The 26,926-nt window shown below is 37.0% G+C and overlaps 1 protein-coding gene across 4 annotated transcripts in view; it reads right to left on the bottom strand.

The window, feature by feature from the left end:
- Window positions 1-26,926, bottom strand: part of LOC113536355 (potassium voltage-gated channel subfamily KQT member 4) — a 60,168-nt gene that overhangs the window by 5,375 nt on the left and 27,867 nt on the right. The window contains exons 2-13 of one of the 4 annotated variants that reach the window (XM_034298799.2): window positions 17,979-18,069; window positions 14,375-14,501; window positions 14,100-14,275; window positions 13,483-13,608; window positions 13,242-13,352; window positions 12,556-12,651; window positions 12,354-12,442; window positions 10,967-11,089; window positions 9,597-9,614; window positions 7,539-7,595; window positions 3,226-3,455; window positions 3,025-3,124 (exon numbers count right to left, since the gene is read on the bottom strand). In XM_034298799.2, coding sequence (XP_034154690.1) covers window positions 3,025-3,124; window positions 3,226-3,455; window positions 7,539-7,595; window positions 9,597-9,614; window positions 10,967-11,089; window positions 12,354-12,442; window positions 12,556-12,651; window positions 13,242-13,352; window positions 13,483-13,608; window positions 14,100-14,275; window positions 14,375-14,501; window positions 17,979-18,069 — 1,344 coding nt within the window. The remainder of the gene's footprint in view (window positions 1-3,024; window positions 3,125-3,225; window positions 3,456-7,538; window positions 7,596-9,596; window positions 9,615-10,966; window positions 11,090-12,353; window positions 12,443-12,555; window positions 12,652-13,241; window positions 13,353-13,482; window positions 13,609-14,099; window positions 14,276-14,374; window positions 14,502-17,978; window positions 18,070-26,926) is intronic. The other 3 variants (XM_034298800.2, XM_026930238.3, XM_034298803.2) reach the window with 3 other exon arrangements.

Raw genomic sequence — 26,926 nt, 5'->3', positions numbered from 1 at the left:
TAATCCTCTGTTAACAAAAATACTCTTTATCAGAGGACAAGAGAGACAGATTCACAGCTCAGCTGCATAACCATGAGCGGCCAGCAGGGGAAGTGACTGATTTTGGATAAAACAGCAGTGCTGACCAACATGGGTGAAAATAAGTCTGTGCGCAGAGGTGTGTTTAAAAAAAGAACTATTGTTTTGCAGGAAAAGCTTGCGTGTGCGAGCGGCAAGTGCAGAGCTGTGCATGTTTGCTTGTGTGATGGTGCCTTTTCTGCTGGAGGGATGCAAGGGGAACTGTACAGCTGTACCTCTGAACATTTCAAGCCCCCCCCAGAACCCAAGTTTCTTGATGACTCTTGAGTTTAGGCTGCATTGTCCCCATCTTTTAATTTTGCCGATAGCTGCAAATTTTGCTAGGGTGGGTCTCAGGTGCGGATAAAAGAGAGGGTAAGGAAAAAGAGAGGGAGAGGGGGAGAAAAGCAAAAAAAAGAAATCACATTTATTTGGACTCCCCAAGGGTTTCCATAAAATGCTGACTCTCTCTGTGTCCATGGCAGTGCACTGTATAAGGTGTTATACTGTCAGCCCAGACCTGAGCAACATTTTAGCTGCTGCCACTAATAATAGCCCGAAAACAAATGTTGGTAGTTGAGTAGTCTGGTATTAAAACATGTTCCAAAGCAAATGTCACTGATAATTGTCTTTCAAGGAGATGCATAAAACTTAGATACTATTAATTATACACTATGAAAATGGCAAAGCACAAATGAGTTCAAGGGCATGTGGTACGTGTTGGGATTTCTCCTCCTTCCTTCTTAAAGTGAAATCTCAGCATTGTGTTATGATAAAATTAGCCATTTTCAAAAGGATATCAATCTTTTCCAGGGAGTCTTACATAAATTGCAAAATTGTACAGCATGCTGTTTCATCAGCAGTGATGCACATTTGAGTATTGCACACCTGGGGCTTTGTACTCTGTGTAGAGTTGTGCACTGATAAAAAGTCAAGAGTGGCTAAAGAGATTAGGAAATAATGCTCATATTTAAGCTGTGATCATTCCACTCAATTTGCAATGATCTGAGACTAGTTACGACAAATACATTGCGCTTTGTGCCATCCCAGATAGCTGTGCTGTACTGTGCAGGAGTGACTGGCAGGATGCATGTGCATGACATGTTTGTGAGTAGCTTTCCAGGAATTTGAGTCAAAGTTTTCAGCAAGCATCAAAAAATCAGTCAGGAGGGGTTAATGTAGGTACAACCAGGACACTCTAAACAACAAAAAAACAATGAACCCAAGTTAGAAAAACAAGGCTCAGAAATGCATAAGAAATATATAGCAAGATTTTGCAAAGACCTGGGACGAAATTAAGGGTTTAAATAAGGAATAAGCTAGCAAGGAACCAATCAGAGAGAGTTAACGAACGCTATAATCAAGGAGACACTTCTGCTTGTCAAAGGAAGGTCAACCGAAATTTCTTGTGCATCATTAAATTAAAAAAAAAAAATCCTCTATTTTTCCAATGTGTATGTTCTCACTATATTTTATAAGGTTTAAATAGGAATTTCCAACAGCAACTAGAAACATCAGTTATCAGAACACATTTGATGTAAAAAAAACCAAAAAAACAAACAACCAGGATGTATCTTACCATAGTATTTTTAGATTTATGTAGGGAAAGAAATAGATCATATGTCACAATACATACCTTCAACACATCTGTCTGGATGTACAGATGACAGATGTACACTGAATTTGGATGATATGTTTCAGTAGACTACACACTGTGATATAAACCATACTGATCTCCCTGGTTATGTCATCTATACTACATATCTCATATCCACAAAATAACAGGTGAAGTATAGAATTACATACTGTTTATGTGACAAACAGACCCTCAAAATAGCCATGTTAGTTGAAATGAGTAGCTGGATAATGATCCTTAACAACTGGTTAGAGGACTTTCTAGCTACAACATGTCAGCACTTGTAATTTTTTTTTTACTTTCTGCTAGCTTAAGCAAAAAAGACTTTAAGGAAAAAGGATGCCATGCTCCTCATATACTTCATCCTTCATTGTTAACACACTAGTGATGTTTAAAATGTAAAATACATTTTGCATCATTAGCAGTGTTCCATCCATGCTTTACAGCCTTCTTACGTCTGACTAAAGGGAAAGAAAATGCAACTTTTAAAATTATACAGTAATTGGCATGAAAGTATGGTTTTACAGGAGGATAATAATAAATCTGCAGCTGGATGCACAGTTAGCCTAACAGACAGACTGATTACTACAGGGCAACTCCATTTTGTGCAGAACCCTAATACTGCTTGTGTTATTAATAGTTGTAAAAGGTCAAGGCTGAGGGAACACACTGAAACTCCTTTGTGATATGCAGCTCATACAAAACCAGCAGAAAGACAAAGTGACATGTTAATTATTTTTTTTCTTCCAAATTGGTCCAATTCCCACCCACTAGCTAGCTCTCCCCTATCACACCGGAGGAGCGTAAAGGCTAACACATGCTTCCTCTGAGACATATGAAGCCACCATATCTTTAAAAACTGCTGTTCAAGCTATATCACAGTGCAGCTGCACACAGCTGAACACTGAGAGGAAAGTGCTAACTGATCTCTTCTGCAGGCATGAGCTCACAAATGCCACAATCGACTAGTGTTGCTCATAGGGGAGAGAGAATATGTCATCACTTTCACCAACAGAGCATGGCCAGTTGTGCGATCTTGGACTCCCGACCATGGATAGCTATGGCATGATCAGAGTTTGAACTAGACTCTTGTCTTGTGCATGTTAATTCATTTTAGTAAATTAAATGTTCAGGTGAAGGGAATTCAACTTAGACTATTGTAGTGTATGTAAGAACCAGATGCCAGTACTGTGAAATTATTTAATTGGAGAAAGGTATACACAGTAAATGCCTGAAATTGGCAAATGAAATGACCAGCTCCTGTAATGTAACCTAGACTTCAAAGATCATGTGATAACTTTTGTAAAACTGACGTTGGCTGGTGGACTCACCTAACTGCTCGAATCAAGGTCTTCACTGCTGGTATGACATCCTCTACAGCAACATCACAGTATGACTTGTCCTCTGTGTTCTCTTCCCCAACTCCCTCCACTACAATAGAGAAGATATGTGAGAGAAACCCATGTGTGTTTGGTTCAGGGCTTTGTATGAGGGTAGGATGTGCACAGGTCTGTGTGATAGCTGGACTATACCATCTGTGGAAGGGCGCGCTTTCAGCCGTAAAGAAGTGCGGAAGCGGGTTCGGTCATTGAAACTCCAGCTTTTCTGCACCTTAGTGGGACTGGTGGCTTCCGGCATGTTCTCATTGCTCGGTGATTGGCGCACACTCCCTGGTGGTACAGGAGAAGAAGCCTTGCTCCGGAGTGCCTGAGTGGATCGGGAACTGTTCATCTTAATGCGGTCACGAAATCCAATCTTCCCACTGCCAGGAAATTTACAACACTGTATTCACAAACAACAGCTTGAGTTCATTAGACAAGCCAAATCTGTACGTATAGCAAATTTCTCTGGTTTCATTATCACTGCAAAACATAGTGGATAAATAGTCTAAAATGTAAAAAATAAATGTAGAGTTTAGTTTGAAGCAGAAATGTTTAGGTAAGAATACAAAAAAAAAAAAAAAAAAAAAGAGACAGGCAGAAAACAGTGTTTATTAATGTTTTAAAAATAGTAGTCAGTAGTGAAGTAAAATTTAGTGAAGTAAAAAAATTTAGTGAAGTAAAAAACAGAAATAGAAAAAAGAAGATTAATCAAAATTATTAGCTGTTATTTGTTTAACACTAAGACACAAACGGTTCACAGTCTAAAAAGATTACCTAAATACTATAAAGCTAAACCTAAATACTATAATCATCCAATTATAGCCAGTGTGTGAACATAAGCATATCAAATTAATCATTTCTGATTATATTAATAATCATCTTCTTCCCTAATTTAGGGCTCCCTCCATCCATCCATCTGTCCATCCTTTATCTGATACATACAAATGTTATAAAGGTAGCTAACTGTAATCCAGTAATATTGTTAGCTCTGCAACTGATTTAAATTAACTGATATAAAATTGATTTAAATTTAATTTCATACCTAAGCACGACAAATTCTAACAGCAGTAATGTAGACAAATGAAAAGGTATATAGCATTGGGATAACCACATTATCTGATTCACTGAAAGATTATAATAAACTGTACTCTGCTGCACAGTGGTGTCTTCAAGCCACTGCTGCACAAAAATCTATAACTCTACAATAAACCATAGTAAATGAACAAAAGTAATATGTTATAATAGTATACACCCTTTAGTGGTCAGCCATTTAAATCAATATTCAAATTGCTTAAAGAGCATTAGCAAGCATATTAGCATGCAGAGCAGTTTCATGTTGCAGGTTGTTAGACAGAATAACAAAAAAGTGCTTAGATTTATAATAACAAGTATCAATTACCCTTTTTCATGCTGTATGTACAAGCACTGAAATTACTGCATTACTATTCTTAAGGCCATTAAGCAAAGACATGCACATTACAGATGGTTAAAACAAACACTGCTGAGACCAGCTTCACAAGCCACACTAAGATGTTTCAGGTGAAGAGTTTGCAAATGCAATGTTCATGTACTGCAGAATAACTAGCTCATTATATACTATGATAAATATGCTAGCGATAGAGATTTTTAAATAGTCCCTGTTTTTATATAACATTGGCATGGAACCCTGAGACCAAGAGAACAAACATCATAAGCCAGACTTGTGAGATTTGCTGTCTTGGTCTCAGGTTTCCATGACAGTTCTTCTGTTATAAACTATATATTTCATGCAAATATTATTCTACTAAAACTTTCTGTTAAGTGCTGCCATAGGGCCGTAGTCACATGCAGTTCATCTTAAGCACATTATATCATTAATGTGTATGCAGGACGAGTCCGAGCTGCACATGCGGGCCATATGTCTGCCCCGAAAGTGAACACACTGCAAACATCCAAAGATCTCAAAAGAGAATCACTGTCAAACATGCATACACTGCATATGGAAGTACTCCTAAATTTCTAAACATTCCGTTATCATTAATATCTTCAAACATGCCATGAAAGATCTAAGTCTCCCCTGAGATTGGTAATCTTGCTGGTAATGCTGGTACTCATATTCAAATAAACCATGAAGAACAGTTTTTAGTAAATCATAAAGAACTGTCATTTAATTCTTTAATATGAACTCATGGTTTATCTCAAACCTTTCAGCATAGGCAAACCTCAATCTCTGGGAAGTAGCAGAATTGTACTTGTTATTTCTGCTCTGCTTCTCGCACGCTACATGCCACATTCAGAGATTACTAACCCAGAGCCACCATTCTTCCTCAATTAAAGGTTAACAATGTGCAAAATCCTGTAGTAATCATTTTAAGGCAGATTTTTATTTGCGAGTTCTTTAGTTGTGACAGTGATCTTAGTTGCAAAAACAGTTTTTTTCAGTATGTTTTCTATTTCAGTATGAATCTAAAACTAATACAAAATTTTAATCACTTATTCAATAGTAAAATATTTAAAACTAATTATAAATCAATGAAGAAATTAATTGTTATTCATTGGTGAAACATGAATTTTTAATGAATTTATCACTATTTGCTTCATTCTTCAGTAGTGTTCTGACACCATATACATTCACCGACCATTTTATTAGGAACACCTGAACACCTGAACATTAATTAACATTAATGCTATTATCCAGTCAGCCAATCATGTGGCAGCAGTGCAATGCATAAAATCATGCAGATACAGACAATTTAACATTCACATCAAACATCAAAATGGGGAAAATATGTGATCTCATTGTCTTTGACCATAGCATAGTGCCAAATGAGCTGAGAGAATAGACAGACCCATTCAATCTGACAGGAACTCTACAGTGACTCCAATAATCACTCTTTTCAAGTGTGGTGAGCAGAAAAGCATTTCAGAACCTTCCTGTCAGCTAAAGCCATTTTCCCCATTCTCAGGTTTTCAACCACAGAACCATCAATCACTGGAATATTTTTTTTTCATGAGCCATTCTGTGTAAACTCTAGAGACTACTGTACATGAAAATCCCATCAGTTTCTGAAATACTCAAATACTAGCACCAATACCCATTTCATCACTGAGATCACACACTGAGATTTTTTTCCCATTCTGGTGGTTGATGTGAACACTAACTGAAGCTCTTTGCCTGTATCTGCATGTTTTTATGCCTTGTGCTGCTGTCACATGATTGGCTGACTGGATAATTACATGAATGGACAGGTGTATAGGTGTTTCTCATGAAGTGGTCAGTGAGTGTATATTTAATCAAAATGGTAGCACAAGCAAGCACCTCATACAATATTAACAGTCATCTCTCAGTGATTAACACTTGATATTGACTCAATTAATATAGTTCTCTATGTATTTTGTAATCAATGCCCCTTCACTCTACACTCTACAAAAAGGCTTCTTCAAGCCTTTCAAGGGTTCTTAGCTTTCTAAAGGGGTTGCACTTAGAACCTTCTTGAGTTCCACCAGAGGTTCAAATCTGTAGATATACTATATGGTCAAAAGTATGTGGACACCTGACCATCACACCCATATATGCTTGCTGAACATCCCATTCCAAAACCATGGGCATTAATATGGAGTTGCCTCCTTTGCTGTTATAATAACCTCCACTCTTCTGGGAAGGCTTTCCACTAGATTTTGGCTTTGGGGATTTGTGCTCATTCAACCTCAAGAGCATTAGTGAGGTCAGGCGAGGAGGTCTGGGGCACAGTTGGCGTTCCAGTTCATCCCAAAGGTGTTCAGTGGGGTTGAGGTCAGGGCTCTGTGCAGGTTACGTGAGTTCTTCCACTCCAACCTTTGCAAACCATGTCTTCATGGAGCTCGCTTTGTGCACAGGGAGATTGTTATGCTCGAACAGGTTTGGGCCTCTTAGATCCAGTGAAGGGAAATCTTAATGCTACTGCATACAAAGATATTATATACAATAGTGTGCTTTCAACTTTGCGACAACAGTTTGGGGAAGAACCAAATATGGGTGTGATGGTGAAATGTCCACAAACCTTTGGTGCATGCTTAATTGTGTTATTTGTAATGAAATTAGAATTTTGTTTTCTACCGTATGTGATGCTTGCTAATCTGATATTCTAATTTAGAGATCTTCAATCCTATCAGCAAAGGCCCATTGTGGCTGCAGGCTTTCCTTCCAACCAAACAGGAGTCACATCTAATTCCAATTATTTAGCTGATCTTGGTCTTCATTTGACTAACAGGTAAGTCTCCTATGACTGGGATGAAAACCTGCAGCCAATGCTTTTTACTATTCTGCAAATGAACCCTAATTGAACTGACTTGTAAACTATCTAAACTGTAAAATACTTTGTTTAAATAGCACTTGTTTGTCTCTGGGCTCAGTGAGCCGAGCAGCTCTGGACCAGTAAGGCCCTGAAACTGTCAGGCAAAGGAGAGTCGTGCCTAGTGTGTAGCAGGCACAGTAACATGGATACCTCTGCTTGCAGCCACCATGAATCCGGAAGAAACCCCGCTTTTTAGATATGAGCTGACTGAGGAGACACACAAGGCAAAGGGGCAAAGCGTGAAGGCTGTGAGAGCAAGAGGGTCATGGCAGGATACAACAATTACACTTGTTCTCTTTCTAAGTCTATTATCAGCTAATTTAAAAGAAATTAGTCATTGTTGATTAGTCTGTAGTTTGTACACTTTTAAAGTGGACAAATATTAAACTGTCTTTTTCTGGAGGCGGGGTTATTCATCACTTTAAAGCGAAAGAAAACATAGAAACCAGGGCTTACATATACAATGATTCAGCTGCATTTTAAATTATTCCGTAAAATATTTTTTAAAAGTTCATCTTTAAAAAATGAACCAATCAAACTGCATTGTCATACGATGTCATGTCGTTCACACTCATTCTTCACACAGCCATTTTTAAAATAGAAACTTGCTTCTTTTATGTGCATGATTTCTTAATTTTCTCACACTAACACATAACCAAACAAATTTAGTTTCCCTTTATCTTTAATTCAATTATGTTTGTTAGTGCAGTTGTATGTTGTAGCCACTTTAGCAGCAGTGCAGCATGCTGATTTAGCACCCGATAGGACTTTGTGCCCACATTTGCTTACTGATTTAAATAAAAATAAGAACTTGTCAGTGCTTTGCCCAGCACATTTCCTTTCTAATTGTTCCAACCAAAACTGCAGACATTGTGCTGGGTATTAAAAAAACAAAAACAACAACAAAAAAAAAACAGCAGTGTAAAAACCTGCTTTACTAAGTTCAAGCAAAGCTGGAGTCTGAGAAAGTGGAGGACAAACAGCATTTTGATATTTAGCTATATTTTAGCCCAACTATGGCCATAATCATTATTCACATGGGCATTTGCCTACACAGCTATATAAACTCAGAGTCGCTCACACTGCTGCTGAACTAGTTTTATTTTCAACACTCTCATTTCCAGTGCTTATGCCATTCAACTAGAGAAGGGTGTAAGGACATAGGTGTATATACTGTAGCAAGAGATTTCATAATCATGTCTATCATGCAGCTCTGCCCTACTTTGTAAACTAGCAGGTTAATTATCTGCCAACAAAATCACAATAACACCAATGTTCATAACATGTCTACAAGATGATTTATAAACGATAAATAATTAAATACAATACAAAATCTAACAACAGTGTTATTCCATTTATTGACTCCATTTATTGAGAGTTTCTCAATAATCCTGCAGTCCGAGCCACTTCCCTGAGGACTGTAGCTAATGATAGAAGTCTGCTGATATGCTGCTTAGCTCATAGCTGCTATTTAGATTGCTAACTTCCAGCTAGTGACTCGGTAACCAACAAAAGAAGGAATTCGTATAACCGATGTCATGAAACTGGCGATACAGCGCTACGTTTGACTTTGGAAAAATTTATTGTCAAACAAAATTATATCGTAGAAGATATTTTGACACGCAGTGATATTCTATGAACAAAGATGAGGGTTCATGTATTTTCCCCTGGTTTTTATGTTTTCTTTCACTAAGTTATTAGCTGATAACAGACATTTAAAATCCAAGTGCAGCTTTGTCATAGGACGACTGACTAATATCTAAATTAGTTGGGTGAAACTGTGATCCAGAGATCACTCATTGCAAATCTTATTAGGCTCCTAAACACTTCTCAACCCGAGAAACTATCCAGGGATCAGCTGCTGGCATAAATGTGGGGTTAAGAGATTAGGTTAAAGGACAGGTAATACAATTACCACGAAGAAGACAGCAGACAGGTCTGATTAGCAAGCGGGGATAGCATGCAGATATTCCGCATGTGAAAATTAGTCATTTCAAGCCCTTTTTATGGAAGGTTACACATCTACTGAGTGCGCCAGGCCCAGATGTATCACCTGCAATGCTTAACAACACTAACTGATTAAAATCAGTCATTATCTCCTGTATCAGCAGAAAGAAAGACAACACAGTTCAGAATGCACAGCATAGCACAGCCAACAAGCTTTATCCATGAGAGAAATCAAAATCCTGTCAAAAGCTGACCACAAACCTTGTGCCTCCAGAATTCCTTATAGTGTGGAGGAATGGAAGGATGGCAGATAAATGAGAAAGAGAAAGGGAAATGGACAAGAAGAATAGATGAGTAATGTCTGGAGTTATAAAAATTTGGCAAATTGCATTTACAGTATTAAAGGAAAAATCCACCCTGAAAGACTTGCATATTAATCATTACAATTAACATGGTGTCCAAGATCAGTTTTGTAAGGAAGTAGTTTAAACTTCCTTCACTGACATGTTGGTCTATTTTCATTTTGGTGAAAAAATATTACCCATAATGCCATTTGACTACTTGCTGATAGTGGTGCCAGTGGAAATGAGCTCTCACTTCATCTCTACCTAAAGAGAGTGATGCAGCAGCACTTTAGTCCTTTAGTCTGTTCAGCTCTCTCACCTCCTCATCTGTACACTCTGCTTAAACAGATGAGTTTGAAAGCCTCAACTTTCATGCAATACCACTGCCAATGGCATCAAGTTTGTCAAGCACAACTGCATCATATAGCTGCATTGCATTCTGGAACTTTGAGGCCAATGTTTGCTGTCTCCACTATTTCTATGTTGAATTTCCCATTAATATAAACATTGCTCAAAAGAAGCTCTGCTCATTTGGAGTTAACAGCAAAACCTGCCCATTTTTAGTTATGTTTCTGATTGCTGAAAAATTTTCACTGTCACTCTGTGATGCCTGAACAGCAGAAAACCACTAACTTCTCACAGAAATAACATAGAAAAACCATCAACCAACAAAATAAATACATCACACATATTTCAATATAAACACATTCAATGTATTTCAGGGTGGAGTTTTTCTGTTAAGCTGCATTGTGAAATTAAAAAGAATGAGTTAAACACTTTACATTCTGACAGCTGAAGTATGTTTCCAAAAAAAAAAAAAAAAAATACACTTCTACCCAAATGTGCTGACCAACAGCATTAATAAGGCATGATGATGTCCTTGTACGCCTGTCAATCATTTTGTGTGTGCACAGCAATTACAAACACACTACATGAAAACAATGATGGCAGGCTAAAGTGAAAGGTAAGCAGTGTATAAAAATGACAGCAAAACACAATATCAGGAAAACAGGAGTGTTAGTAGTGTGAGTAATATGTTAAAAGCATTCACAGGAAACAACACGGAGCAATGGTAGCACAAATGTGACTGTTGCAGTTCCTCTGAGGTTGAATGTTGTAGCACTTCAGTGTATCTTGTGACATTTTTGCACTGTGTGTAAACAGGTTATCTTTCTTTTAGTGAAAATAATGGTAGAATGTATGTGTGCATGAATGGGCTTTAAATAATGTGTGTTCAGTGTGAGATGGCAGACATGGTGTGTATTCTGGAGCTGGACAGCAGCATACCTGTCCCCCGACACATAGAGGGAACTGTAGGGCCGAAGCCCTGACAGCAGCGTGTGGTAGTTGTGAAGAAACTTCTTGGTGTTACGTTGCCGTTGAAGGTGACTGAACAGTAACGTCAATTCTCTGACCCATGAGCAAAAATAAATTAAACATATAAAATCATGACAAAAGAAAAAAAACATAAAATGAGAGCAAAATGATTAACCAAATACATACTTAAAAAGACAGAACTTTAGATTTTAAAAAATTGCTAAATATTTTTTTATGTGAACATTTATTTATTTATTTATTTATTTATTTATTTATTTAAATTTGGGGATAAAGGAAAAGCTATGCATACTTAGAACACATTCTGTCTTTTTAAAAAAAAATTAGTCATAATAAATAAGTGTTTAATAAATGTTAAAAATGAGTATGAACATAAGGATATAATAATATAATAATAATAATAATAATAATAATAGCATTGAGGATACACGTAAAAACGTTTAAAAAATTCGGGAACAAAGCATCAAGGCTCGTTGACATTAAAATCAAGTAACAGTTTATTAAGGGTCCTAATAAATAAAGGTCTGTTCAGGTCCTTTCAATGAGTCAACTAGAATGAACAGAAAAGCACTGAGTAATTCTGAACTAATTTGAGGCACAAAAAACACAATGTAATGAAAAATAAAATGAAATAAATAATAATTAAGATGACTCAGTGTTATTCAGTTGTTGTCCTTTGTTCAGAGTAATTGACTTTTTACCAAAGCTAAACAGGTAAAATAATAAAAGTCAAATAAGAATACATGAAGAAATTACCTTTCACTCTCATCTAAAATTCAGCTAATGGTTGGGTCAAAGTATTGACTTTAATAATATCAAAATTAGACGCTTCATAGGTTTTTAGCCTTTGGGTGAATTAACATTCAATTAATATTCAATCAACTGCCCTAAACACTACCTGTCACCATTTTGGGGCCTCTGCATAAAAATACAAAGTGATTAAGAGTAGATTTTAACCAAATAATTTCAGAGCTATTGATTTTGAAAAAAAAAACCCTTTCAAACAGCACAGCATGTTACACAAATAACCAAAGTATAAAATAAATGTTCACCATAAACTGATGCAGCTCCAAAGATATATAACAGGCTGGGTTAATCTCTTATTTCAGGTGGATGAAAATGAAAATATCATGAAATTTATATACCGACAAAATTTTATTTAAAAAAATGATTGGCTCAGCTGTAATGTTTATTATGAGGACCTGTTACCTTAATGTGCAAAGCCGCCTCTGTAAGGAGGGAATTGTTTACAGGGCTTCTGCATGAGACAGTTCAGTTTGCACAACAAACGAACAGCAAGCTCTGATTTTAGATGGCCGTTAGCAGAGACCGTACTTACCTGAAGGATGGGAGCATACTGTCATAGAAATACCAGGTAGCTGTGAGATATGAATGACGAGCATCTGTAGAATAGAGACGCCACGCAGCCTAACAAACACAGACACACACGAACACATTTGCAGAACCTGACTTTAAAGACTTGATTTCTACGTGCGGCACAGATTCATGCAGCACAGATTTGTTGCTGATTAGTTCATCACCTGTATGAGAGTGGCTGCTGGAGTTCTCCTCTTCTCAAAGTGTTTCTGTCTGTGCTGCTCCTGCACCTTCAGTGCAAAACCTGAACCGAGGATTCCCTTGGAGGAGAACACAGAGGGATCACACTGTATAAATATTACTGTAGATTTTACAGTAATTTACTGGCAACCTGGGATGCCAATAAAGTACTGTAAAATTTACAGTAAACAACTGTAAGACATATTTACAATAAAGAACTGTTATATGTTGCATAGTATAAAATGACACATAACCCATTACATTTGCTTGATGCAGGATACAACTGAGCTGAAAGGTCTCGCACAAAGACCCGATCAAGGTAGTCTGGCAGTGCTGGGATTTGAACACTTGACCTTATCTGTGACATAAAACCTTAACCAATGAGCCACCACAACTAGCTCAATGAGTATGTATTAATTCAATGCAATCTTTTTGTGGAGTTAATTCAGTGTTAGAAGTAGTTGGATTAATGCAAGCTAGTTGCAGTGTTGTTATGGTGTAGTTGTGGTGGTTCAGTAGTTAAGGCTTTTAGTCACAGATCAGAAGGTTGTGTGTTCAAATTCCAGCACCTCCAAGCTGTCATGGTTGGGCAAGACCCTTAACCTTCAGCTCAGCTGTATCCTGCATCAGCCAACTCAGTATACAGGCAGTGGATAGGAGGTGCACTTACTGCAGGCAGGGCAAAAAAAGAGACCCCCAACAGGGCAAAGCCAGCTGCCAGAAGCCGACCAAGCCACGTGTGTGGAGTCTTGTCACCGTAGCCAATTGTGGTGAGGGTAATCTGGAAAGCAGACACTGAGGATAAGAAGTCAGCCAGCAGATATTCTTGTTCTAATGCTTCTTGAGAGGCACTATTCTCCAAGTGCAAGGAATTAACTCAAGCACCTACTATGGCTCAGCAATATACTCACAGTTCCCCACCAGAGGGAGTCTGCATAGGTAGAGAACTCGGTGTTGATGTCCTTTTCAGCCAAATAGACCAAAAATGAGGCAAATATCAGTACCAGGAAGCCGATGTACCACGCTGTGACAAGCTCCTAAAACCACAGGGGATAACGGCATAGAGTAATTTTCATACCATCTTAGATTCTGTGTGCAATTACTGTTCTTCTAATCTCACTGTACATGTGATTATTACTTGTTAAAATAGACTGATCATGTGGGAACAACTATAGTCTTAAGAATAAAGTTGCCAGGACAGGTTATTTAGAGTCATGTCATATACAAATCATTTTTGGTTTAATAATGAAACGTTTGACTGATGAAACTTAAACCATTTTTTTTGTTAGTGCCACCATAAAAAATCCCACTATTAATGTTACCATTAGATGGAAGGCTTTTTGAGGTGAAAAATAATTTTTCTGTTTGCAGCTGAAAAATAATGGTCTGAAATATTTTTTAAGGAACCAAAATGGTCTACACTCTAAAAAATGCTTTCTGGCACCTTTATTTTTAACAGTGCATATGCTCCAGAGAAACTGCAATGGGGTTAAGGGAAGTTTAACTGCATGTGTAGGTGTGTGTTTACCTTGCTGTGTGCATACACTACAGACCCCAGTAGTTTCCAGGTGCCGCCTCGGCGGTCCATGCGCACCATTCGCAGAATCTGCAGGAAGCGCATACTGCGGAGAGCCGATGTGGCAAAGATGTTCCCTTGCGTTCCCGCCGCTATCACAGCCACTGACGCCACAAACACAATAAAGTCTAGAGACATGGGAGCATATACGTACACACAGTGAGTGAGGTCAAGATTTTCAGAGTGAAGTGTGAAAACTCATAATCAGAGGCAAACACAGGCTTTACCTATAACGCAGAAGGGTTTCCTGGCGAAACGGAGACGACCCTGCCATCCTCTGTAGCGACAGCAGCAGCCAGCTGCCCATACCCTCACAATGTACTCTAAGCCAAACACCACGATCATCACAAACTCCTGTAGGACACAAAGCAAGCAGAAAGCCTTCAGTGTACACCTTTTCTGCTCCCCCCTCTTAAAAATCTGTACTGTACAGTATAAAATATTGGAAAACTGAAAAATCTGTATGTGATTTTTAACAACTAGGCCCTGAGATGGTTCTTTGAAGCCATCACCATCTCAACATTGAAATGGAAATTGAGAAGTAAATTATTAAAAAACAAAACAACTCATTTATATTTTTGAAAATACAATGCAATCATTAAATACAGGAGAGTTTCTTTAAAAATACTCTGAGTGAACAACAGTAAAGTCTGCATGCTGTATTCTCCAACCTTCTGGAAAATACAAACACTGATAAATTAATGTTAGGTGACATGATTTCACTTGTATTATTTACTGAAATTTTCCCATGAAAAACATTTTGACATGCAGTTGTTATTCTTTTTAACTGCATCTGGCTTCTTTGATCAAATGTACAATACACACATCAGCAGAGGCGAGATCTCACTGGCGGTAGAGTTTTTTTTTTTTAACTAATTAATTAGCATGCACGGATAAAAGACAATCTTTTCAAAATCAGTAACATGCAGGAAACATTAACACATGTGGAAACACTGACATGTGGAAACACTGACACAACTGAGCAACCAAGCCGTCATATAACTCTCCTGCTCACAAAATGGCAGTTAAACATGTTGAGGAAATACTGACCTTAGCCAGAGTCGAATAAAATTTTTACATGTAATGCGAGCACAGAACACTAAACCTCACAGCTGAAAACTTTACCAAGGACTTGATGATGTGATGACGAGCATGATGTGCTACATCAAAAACTTTACTGTAGTGGGATCATGGCTGTACAGTTGTCCCCTCCCCATATTCACATTCATATTTATATTCATACAGTATACTGATTGTTATCCCTTAGTCTGCACTTAATGCGACTAGCGAGGTAGCTCGCCATATGTTATTATATTACGTTAGATATCACTTTTTAGCTTGGTCAGTTTGGTTTCCGGTCTACAAAAATATGACACTAGGCAGCACACTGAGCTTTGACTTGTCTCCTGGGTTAGCTAATGGATTTATTATTTGTCCACCCATGTTCTTGTATTGACTAATTGTAATGGGATGCTTATGCTGTGTATGAAAACGCTCCCTCACTCATTCATTCACTATGTTATATATAGACTGTTCTATAGAGCATTGTATAGAGGCAGCAATAATGGAGACACCAGACAAAATGTTCCAAAATTATTTAGCACATGAAAACAACAAAAATAGAGAAGTAAAGAAGTACCTACTGGCTTGAGTGGTCATCAAACACTTTTATTAACATTAATAAATGAAGCTGGCTGCTCTGATGTGCATCCTGACAATTTAGGCTAAGATAAATTGTTATGTGTTGTGATGCTTGTGCATTGTTTATACACTGGATTTACAGTGCACTATGAATAATAATAGTGAGATTATCCAGGGAATATAATTTGTCCAGAGAGAATTTGGACAACACTACAAAATGGCTGATCCCAAATTATGCACTATATGGTGTCACATGACCTGAAAGGCAGAGAAGGTGGCTGGATGGATTACATATATTTGTATAAATACACAAACACATACAGTACAGGCCTACTACTGCTCCCATAAGGTAATTGCTTTCATACAGCAGTCAGACAAAATTCTTTATCATTACAGAGAGAGAGAAGCATCCATTACCCCTTCAAAAGCACTTCATAATGGGTGAATGGATATTATTGCTGTTAAGATTACTGGTTCAAGACACCTGAATCCTGTGCTGTGCTTACACTGCTCTTTCTGCGTACAAAGAGCCCACAGGAAAACAACATAATGTGGCCAAAAGAAACGTGACACTGAGCTGCCCGTCTTGCAACCTGCCAATCAGCCACTCAGTCTTAAACACCTAAGCTTAAGATATTACTGCAGGTAATAAAGAAAAGAAATGGCAAAAACACGTTTTCCTTTTAAAGAATGCCTTATTTATGCTTACAGAGTAATAAAAGTTGTCAACCATATGATAATGCACTTAGTAAAAAAATGATGTGCTGCAAAAAAGAGGTGCAACCAAGGCACATTCCATACTGCTTGCTAATTAAAAATGCCTCCTCTTCACCATGGTTTAGAACACACCTCTAAAACAACACGCAAAAGGTATATACGTTGTTACTGGATGGAGTGTTCCACAGAAAAGCTTTCTCATATATTTAAAATGACATTCATTTGCAATTTTGGATTTGGAAGTAATAGTGGGAAATGTAAGTGGAAAGCAACTAGACCAAGACCAACTTTAGAGACAAAACAAGATCTTTCCTTCTGACAAATGGACAGACAAACATCTTCTTAAGGTAAGACAAGCTACTAGCAATGTAATGACATAAGGTTAAATCTTTTTACTGGTTAAAAAGAATATAAGATGACACGTTTTAAGATTTACTGTACTATTTGTGTCATAAAGTGCAAAGTGCAAAAAAAAAAAAGGGAATCATTTGTGCATTCATTGAGTGAGACTTTACAGGCAACACAAAACCCACCAGCTCTGTCTACATGGTGGTTTACACACAAAAGATAACCAGTCAGATATTTCAACAAATATTTTGCTGAATGCTTTACTACCCTTTTATGTTGTTAGCCTGTGCTATTTTAATAAATTTTTATTAAAAATAAAAATTTTAAAATAAAGGTTCTTTAGAGCGATACCATAGAAAAGCCATTTTTGGTTTCGTAAAGAATTTATCCATGGAATTTTTTGGCGTTCATAACTCTTTGGTCCTGAATATTTATGGTGGAAATTTTTTTGTCTTTGTGGCACCAACAGAAATAGTTCCATCAATAGATCCATTAATCAAAAGGTTATTTAGGAAACAAAAATATGTTCTTGGCATCACTTTAATTAATAAATATCTGATTCTCTTTACTATCTATCTATCTATCTGTCTGTCTATCTGTCTGTCTGTCTGTCCAGGTAGTTAGTTATGGTTGGCATGGTGGAGCAGTGGCTAGTGTTTCTGCTTCACAGCTCCAGGTTATTGTCTGTGTGGAGTTTAACATGTTCTCATGTCTGCTTTGGTTTCCTCCAAGTTCTCCGGTTTTCTTCCACCTCCCAAAAACATGCTGTTAGATTATGTATGCGAAATTGCTCCTAGGTGTGAATGAGTGTGTGTGTGTGTGTGTGTGTTTAGTGTGATGTACTGCTGTTCTGTCAAGGGTGTGTTCCTGCCTCACACCCAATATTCCTGGAATAGGCTCTGGATACATGCCACGACTGCCAGGATAAAGCAGTTATTAAAGATGAATGAATGAATGAATTCGTTTCTTTGTTTGTTTTTATTTATTTTACCCAGTTTTTTTTTACCACTCACTGTCGTGAGTGTAGGATAGTCACCACAGTATGTTGATTTTGTTTCTTTAATTGTAAGCATGTTAAAGAGGATATTGCTAAAATAAGCATGTGTATAATGGGACACTTCTTACCAAGATGAAGAGGCCCTGGTTGGCAGTTTCCTGATGGGTGGGAATGGTGGAAAAGACGGAGAGCACCAGACAGCTGAACACCAGCAAGAAACTGCAACACACACACACGCACACACACACACACACAAAGACAAGGGCAGGTTAATGCCTAAGAATGACCACAAGGACAAGATCTAGTTTCACTCTGAAATATCAACACAATCATTTATTGTCTTTTTCACTCTTTAAGTCTCTTGGATTACTTCACATGAATAAATGAAAGTATAAAATAAACCAACATATTATACAGAGGCATAAGAGGGACTCAATCAGTACTTATTCTGTGCATTTGGCTGAGCCCTCAAATCCGAGCTGGCACTGAGCTCCACACACAGGTGCTCGTAATCACCACTGCCACGGAACCTCAGTGGAAATGCCCAACATGCTTGCGTGGGAACCAGACGGCTAACAGAAGAAATTAGAGCCCCACATCCTGGGCAAAGCTGTGCCATGTGTGAGAGGGTCTGTTTATTTAGAAGCCTTCACTCCACACTTGCCACACTGAGTTCTGCATGTTTGTGTGGACTGTAGTTTGAAACCATCCAACAGAGGTGTAACTCACTCTGCTCCATTCACTCCTGCAATGAGCGAAATGTGCAGTGCAACCAAAATGCTTATCCAGGTATCCCACCCTTAACATTTTTTTTGCAGTATAATTTATTTTTATATTTTTTATGTATTTAAAAGGGCAATCAATCACTAATTATGCATTTGTTTTGAGAACATATTTTTTAAATGTATTTTTTTTTGTTTTATTGTGATACATACACGTCAGATTTTTGCATAGCCGTTTATTAATGTTATTATGTGGAAGACAATACAATGTGTACATCACGTGTACATCAAGTGCATATTTTACACAGGTCTATGAAATAACTTAAATAACTTAAATTGGTGCAATGGAAACAAGCCTCTTTGAGATAGCTAACATAATCCAAGGAAACATTCAGCAGGAATTATTATGAACATTAAGGATATGTCTTTAAATAGACAACATTATATTATAATTTTGTAAATAAACAATAACACGCAACTGAGTATGTAGAGATTTAAAAACCATAAACTACAACAATAAATAAAATAAAGTTAGTTGTCGTTAAACTAAAGTTAGTTAGTGTAGTTAATGGAGTTGGGATAAAAATGCATTTACATATTTTGGAAGTATTACAGTTTTGATGGAAAATAAACAAAATCTGAAAATGGACTGTTTTTGTGGAGCAAAAGTTTTACATATGATGCCTGGTCTCTAACCTATAATTTAAAATTTACTAATCAGCTGGCGCAATTGCAAACTTTTAGCTTGGAGCTGCTGAACACTACAGGGGATCTCTGGGGAATATGCAGCATGCAGTGGAGGTTCCCAGGCTACTCCAGGTGTTTCCAGCTGAAGTCCCCTAAAACAAAGACTATACTGATGGATCAGCGCTCCCTGTCCATGATGGAACTTTTGGAAACAGATCAACTGCACAGCAGCGCTTAAGAGGCTAATGCCAGATCCTCCAGGACCAGACTATCACCCTGCAGCACACCATCTCCTCACTGCTGGAGGAACGCTCACTACTCAGTCATCTGACAAATCATTTCTGTCGTTCACAGCTGGTTGAATTCCTGAGTATGTAATATGACTGCACATAGAGAGCACAGGTCTAGACACATGGCTCAACATACTGTTTTTTCACATCACATGTCCACATATTTATGGTAATTTTTTAATTAAATGTTTTAGAATTCCAGGATTTACAGATAATTAATACCTTATGCTACAGTAATGCCTGATATGTTGTTATAAACACACAGACAAACAATGGTTTGTGTAGCTGGAACATTATTCATAATGTCAGGAATACTACCGCAATTCTGAGCTTTAATTACCTGGAGCCGTACATAACAGAAACACCAGATAAACCAGAAGGACAGGCTGAGTGTAGACACACCCAAAGCAGTTACTTATACAACTGATCCCAGTGAACCTTAGCATCTGATATGACCTTCACCAACACAGTTATCTTCCTCAATACACATGAAGATTCTGAAGGAGCCTGAAGTCATTAGTTATTATTTCACCATGAGGAATAAGACTAAAAAACAACCAAACAAACAAAAACAATCTTCTATTCTAACCAATAAAATGAATTCAGCATCTTTGTCTTCCATTAAAATCAGCAGATTCATAAACGTTCAGTTTCAGTCTCATTATACCAGGAAACCTTAAACTTTTCAAATATGTGTCACATTATTAAATGTGTACAATATTATGGCTATTTATTGAAACTGTAGAGCATTTTATTCCTGATGTTTTACACTGACAGAACTGTAGGCTTATAAATAAGGTCCAATTTATTCACAAATTTACTTGTTTTTTCCATTGTTAAGGTTTGGATTAAACCCTTTTAATTCAAGTGACCAGTCAAACAGGATAATGACTATAAGAACCCAACAATACAAACAACTTTGGTAACGGTAGGATGTGATATCCACCGCTGTAACTAAAATCACAGACCCCCTGGCTGTGCTTCCCAGACCCCTGGCTGTGCTTCCCAGACCCCACTTTGAGAACCACTGGATTATAAAATGCATTACACTATAGCTGTCCAAAATGTTTGAGGAAAAAGAATATTAAGACACATCTCAACTTACTACTACATAATTACTACATATTAGGAACAGAAGCACAGGTTTATTCCTCATAGTAATTAATATTTCATAGCAGAAATCAGAGCACAAAAACATAACTGCTGTCCACTTGTCAAACTGCAGATTTACGTATAGCAGCATCAGCATCACTCAACACATACAAAGAACAGAAAACAAGGACCTGAAAAGACTGATGCTTGCAAAAATAGCTATTTATTACCATGTGTCTTTTTATGTGTCTGACCACATCACAAGATTAGGCAGTCATGCACCGGCTCTACACACTCTTTTCTTCCGCTGGCTTTCACCTCCCTGCTACTTCATTAGTTCCTAACAGATATTTGGTAAAATGATCCAAGAAAGACAATAGGAGACCTGAATCAGCAGAAATCAGACTGGATAGAGGAAGAAGGGCCCAAAAGCCGATCAGTTTCTGATCAGGTTCACATTTCAACTAAGTGGCAAATTTTAGTCATATTCTCTGAGCTTTTTCCAGAGAGAAAAAAATGCCAATTGAAAAAAAAGCCGAAATTAAATCTTCACAATCAGCAAAATGATGGTTTCTGGAGGTCAAAGTGAGGAGATTTTCAGATTCCTGCAAACAAGCGCGTGGCCTGGCTGAAAGTCATATCAAAATTTCTATCTGCTACAAGTCTACTGATAATGATGGTGTGATGAAGATGATAAGGTGCTGAGTATAGGGAAGCATTACTTAAACAAGAAAGTGCCCTCAATGTTTATGATTATAACTCAATAACAGTGACACAAAAATAAGAGAACTCCCAATTCCTTTGTGTACACAACCTGGGGTCTCGATTTCACGCAGAGAATATGATTTCTTGTTCTTCTTATGCGTGAGGATGTGTGCATATTTACACACAACTGACCATGTAGTACGTAGAGTATGTAGAAATCCCTCGTGGTAGAAAAGTGTAATCTTGGTTAAACTGATTATGAGGAGCTCTCATCACACTTATTGTCAATAACATCAGCATAACCGACACTGTAATTACTGACTTTGCTGCTCACAGCAAGGTGCAGGCAGGTAACGCAGATGAAACTTAAAGTAATATCATATGAAAGGTACAAGTAAAGGTAAAAGTTTGACTGGGATGATGCCTTGTTTGAGAGATTTGGCACACACAGCTTTGTACAGGGAACATGTTTTTAAGGAGTGCAAAATTCTCTTTGCAGAGAGTGATGAGTGGCTCATTGGTCGATTTTGTTTTTGAATATTGTTTGATTGCTATTCTAGAGTTTTTATCCATAGGCACATTTCAGTAAGGCATTGGAGACAGGTCTGCCATTTCCCAACCAACTGTGAGCCAAATAATGACACATCTTACATGCAATCATTTCATTCATATCGTATCATATCATTTCATATCATTTCATATCATATCATATCATATCATATCATATCAATAAATTCCAAATACAGCGGAAAAGACAACAGCAATGATGGATTTTCATGGCATTGCAGCTTTTCTAAATGTAACTGGGGCAGTAGAATACACACATGTAGTCATAAAATAAAAAATATATATATTAATTTCGTACACAAACCAAACCAAGTGCCAAAAAAAAAAAAAAAACATTAGTGGTTTCACTCTACTTTTTGCAACAGTAGCTCTACTTCATTATCAGTGAACTTCATTTTCTTAGACCTTTTAACATGCTCCATGTCATCTGCAACAAGCAGTGTTTAGGCTATTAGGCTTTTTAAAGGGAAACTGTTTACCATATATGGTGATTTGGGGGTGTTTTTTTTATGTAAATGCTTGTGGCCGTGTACGAGCAGAGCAATTTAGAATGTGTGTAATTTATCAACATCTAGTACATACAGCTGTGCATTATGTGTAATTTATGTGTAATATCCTTAAATAATTTATCTGGCAAATAATAAGGTTTATTCTTGCTGTCGCTGCATGTACACTCTGTGTGTGGTTCATGGGTATGCAGCAATAAGCTACACTCTATGTGATCATTTACACCAGATAGCCGAAAGTTTGCAGACACCTGACCATCACAGCCACATGTGGTTCTTCCCCAAATTGGTGCCACAAATTTGGAAGCACACAACTGTATAGAATGTCTTTGTAGGCTATAACATTACAATTTCCCTTCACTGGAACTAAGGGGCACAAACCTCTTCCAGCATGACAATGCCCCTGTGCACACTGTCATTATCACATGAAAACGTTTTGCCAAAGTTGGAGTGTCCTGCACAGAGCCCTGACCTCAACCCCACTGAACACCTTTGGGATGAACTGGAACTGTGACTGCACCCAGGCCTCCTCTCCCAACATCAGTACCTGACCTCACTAATGCTCTTGTGGCTCAATGTGCAAATCCCCATAGCCACGCTCCAAAATGTAGTGGAAAGCCTTCCCAGAGGAGTGGAGGATAACAGCAAACTGGGACTAAATCTGGAATGGGATGTTCAGCAAGCACATGCTGTATGAACGTTATGGTCAGCTGTCCGCAAACTTTTGGCCATATAGCGTATATCTAAAGTAGACTGCGATGAAAAACAAACAACTTTTAAACAAAATGCACTTGCTTTGTTTGCTTTTTAGGGTATTACACCCTGTTTCTAAACTGTGAATCACAGATTATAAGCATTGAAATATTAAAATGTTTGATGAATATGTTTATCACCACATGTACTTTTCTCAAATCAGATGAAAAAGGATTGTTCAATTTGACTTTTAAAGTAATTACACTTCATGCAAATGAATAAATAAAGAACAGTCAGAGTTCTGTCACAGTCTGTTAAATTTCTGATTTTTTTTCTCACAATGCTTCCAAATATTAAGTAAACTTGGCTTGCTGCATCTGAAGTTCTGTAAAATGATGAGGTGAGGCATACTTACAGAGAAGATGAGATTGTGTAAAAATAATGTTCTCAGCTAATGCAATTTCCAGTTTGAACAATTTACACAAAACTTTTTTCGGACATTAAAGCTGATATCAAAAGTTTTCTTTTTGTTTGTTTTACCATTAACGTCACAAAATAAGGCAGACTCTAACTCAGTTATTATTATTAAAATATTATAAGGAACAACAGAGAGCAACAGCTGAACTTCAGATAACTGTTCAGCATACAACTGTTATAATAATTATAACAGTATAAGAATTATAATAACATAATAATTATAATAACATTACAGTTAGAGTTGTAATGAATTATTTCATAGAGAATGTACAGTAGAATGTATTTTATTACATTTTATTTGCTGTTGTCAAATAAATAAGGAAAAAAGGTAAATAATTACTCTTTGAGATTCTTTATTCTTGGTATTTAAGAAGCTATTAATCATCTATACTCAGATTATGATGAGACTAGTGCACATGTTTGGCAAAGCAGTTACTGTAAGCTTATATATAAATGACCCACAGCCAGTGTTAGCATATGTGAGAAATATGTGTGGTGTGCTATAAGCACCTGATTAGCATGATTCATTTCAGATTTTACAGTCCAGTTACACTACCCAGTATATGTGAAATGAGACATTTTTACTTTTATCAAACATTTCTCTTTTCACATATACATATTCCTTCCTTTTATATATTTTCTAATTCTAGACTTGATCCCATTTCTTGAAGTTTAACTAAAAATATTAATACAGGGTGTTCAAAAACATTTACCTGGCATAGTGCCCTATGATGGACTGGCAATCCATTCAGGATAGATTCCTGCCTCACGCTCAGTATTCCCTAAATACGCTCCGGATCCAAAGCAACTCTGAGCAGTTACTGAAGTTGAATGAAGAATGAATGAATGTACATGAAGGCCAGATAATGAGCCCAAATAACTTGGACTGGCAATCACTGACACTTAAAAGTACACACTTGATGAAATAATAAATAAATAAATAAATAAATAAATAAATAAATAAATATGGTAAGTGATTTTAATGAAATAAAAATAAAAAATATATACATTTTTGTGGGTGAAATATTTATGAATGGAGTTTTTTTCCTCTTACTTTCTGGGTAGTTACAGCAATTTGGAAACCATGTTTGCGTAATTAACTTCATGCTTGGTGAAATTTATGCCATAATCTACAGAGTTTATGATATGTGGACTGCTAGAGACATTAAGATGGAATTCGCAAAAGGTGAAATGTTAATTACAAAATGAATTATATAACTGCAGTAAGATGGTGAGATTTCCTGCTGGGTAAATTCCTCATGTGTGGTGTTTCTCTCCAACTGTATTGTACCAAATCCAGGTGTCATTACATAACACTCGATCGTGATATTAATTCCAACAGCAGAAAACGAGAATGTTTAACAGAATTGCATCATCACTGACGGCATGATTTTTTCTGTCTTTAATCCATTTAGTTATTTATAATTTATAATAATATTTAGTTATTAAATAATCTATTTAGTTACTTAATAAATATTGAAACAAGACAGAGCCAGGATGCTTCACACCTAAACAACATGCAGCATCTCTACTCGGTCATCTATATAACACCATGTTGACTTAGCAAGCTATACTACTAGAGGCTTAATTGCTTTATATTCCTTTCCAAGCAAGTCTAAAGTATAATTCGAGAACTTGAATGCTGGAGTGTACTACCTGCAGAAGTAAAAAGGAGGTCCAGCATGTCCACACTGACACCTTTATATTTATCTTAGCAAATCCAAAGGCTGTTCTGTTGTTTTGTTTCTGGAAAGCAGTGTAGCTCTCGGCTCTCGAACAATTATTAATGTACAAAAACTCATCGTACATGTGATGAGAGACACAGGACATTTGTCTAAATATGCTGGATGATGAATAGGGTTTTACATAGTGCTTAGCTGGACAATTTATCCAGGCATGATCGATGAGGGGGTAAACAGATGTGCTGAAATGTATTCATCCTGTGTTTTACAGGAAGGTGCACAAGTATTGCACACCCACCTAACACACACACACACACACACACGAAAGAGAGAGAGGTTTTGTCTTGGTAGGGGAAAGATGGTAACAGTAGAAAGTTCTATAAATAGCACCTGCAGACCTTAAATAGCGATAGCCAGCAAATTTGTCCAGGCACACACCAGAGCTCCTGCTTTACTAATCCCTGCTGAGCAAAGTCTGTGGGGACTGTCAACTTCTCCAAGGCAAGCAAGACCCAAAATACAGGAAGAAAATAAAGAGCATGCCATAGCAAAGAGTGGCAGAATTTGTGATTATAGGCCTTCACGAACCCATGAGAGAAAACAAATATTACTACATCCTAATAAATCAGGGAAGTATTAAAGTGCTGAACAGCCATGACACTGGGTTAGAGAATACAAGCTTAATATTCACAGAAGCCTGAATTCCAGAAAAGCTGAGCGATAAATGACATCTAGGGCTTGGACAAGTTTTCAAAAATTCACATGTAGGCAAAATATTAGTCCACAAGTCCGCTGTGGTGGATCAATACATCTTCTTATCACTTCACAATTCTCGAATCTGATTGGTGAGAAGGTGTTGATTAATTTTCAATAATAGCAAGTGTGGCAATAGTTCCAGCTATAATTCAAATCACAGTTTTATATTAATATGTTATTATTTCGAATAATAACGGCTAAATCACAGGGACTGGTATGGCAGATGCTCAACATTATCTATGTCTACTAATAAACAATTTTTTAACACTGTGTTATTATCCAATAAAAGAAAAACCTTTAATCATTGATACGGTGAAGCTTTATGTAAGGAGACTTTTAGTTAACGTTTATGGAAGAAGTCTCCAGTGTCAGCACTTTGCAACAGTCATAGGTAAAGCTGTTTGTTTAATTTTTCTACCATGGGAAAGTCTAAAGACAGAGGATATTCTTTGTGATTTCTCAAAAACATAACAAGCTGCATTTTTTTGTCTTAGTAACTTAAAGACAGAGAAAAAAGAGAGGCTGGTGAAGAAACAACTCATTATAGCTGTTATAATATAAGTGATAACAGGAATTAACTTGTTTAATGGACATTCCACAGCAATAAATATATGGATAAATGGATATCATGTTTAAAATGGACATTTATAATGGATAATCATTGTTTAATAAATAGAACAATTAATTGCAGATTGCAGTGCTATAAGAGGCATAAAACACTTCATGATGTGCTGTTAGAGTAGAATAATCAGCTCTGGGGTGGTAATGCATCACACCACCCTGTTATTGATTATTTCCCATAACAGCACATCTTGTCATGTTTTACTCCTTACTTAATATATACATTCAAATATTTATTTTTGCATTATATAAACTATATTATGTTATAACATTATTTT

The sequence above is a fragment of the Pangasianodon hypophthalmus genome, chromosome 23 (assembly GCF_027358585.1).
Source record: "Pangasianodon hypophthalmus isolate fPanHyp1 chromosome 23, fPanHyp1.pri, whole genome shotgun sequence".
Lineage (NCBI taxonomy): Eukaryota > Metazoa > Chordata > Actinopteri > Siluriformes > Pangasiidae > Pangasianodon > Pangasianodon hypophthalmus.
Note: the sequence above shows the minus strand (reverse complement) of the source record. Positions and strands in the feature narration are given on the sequence as shown.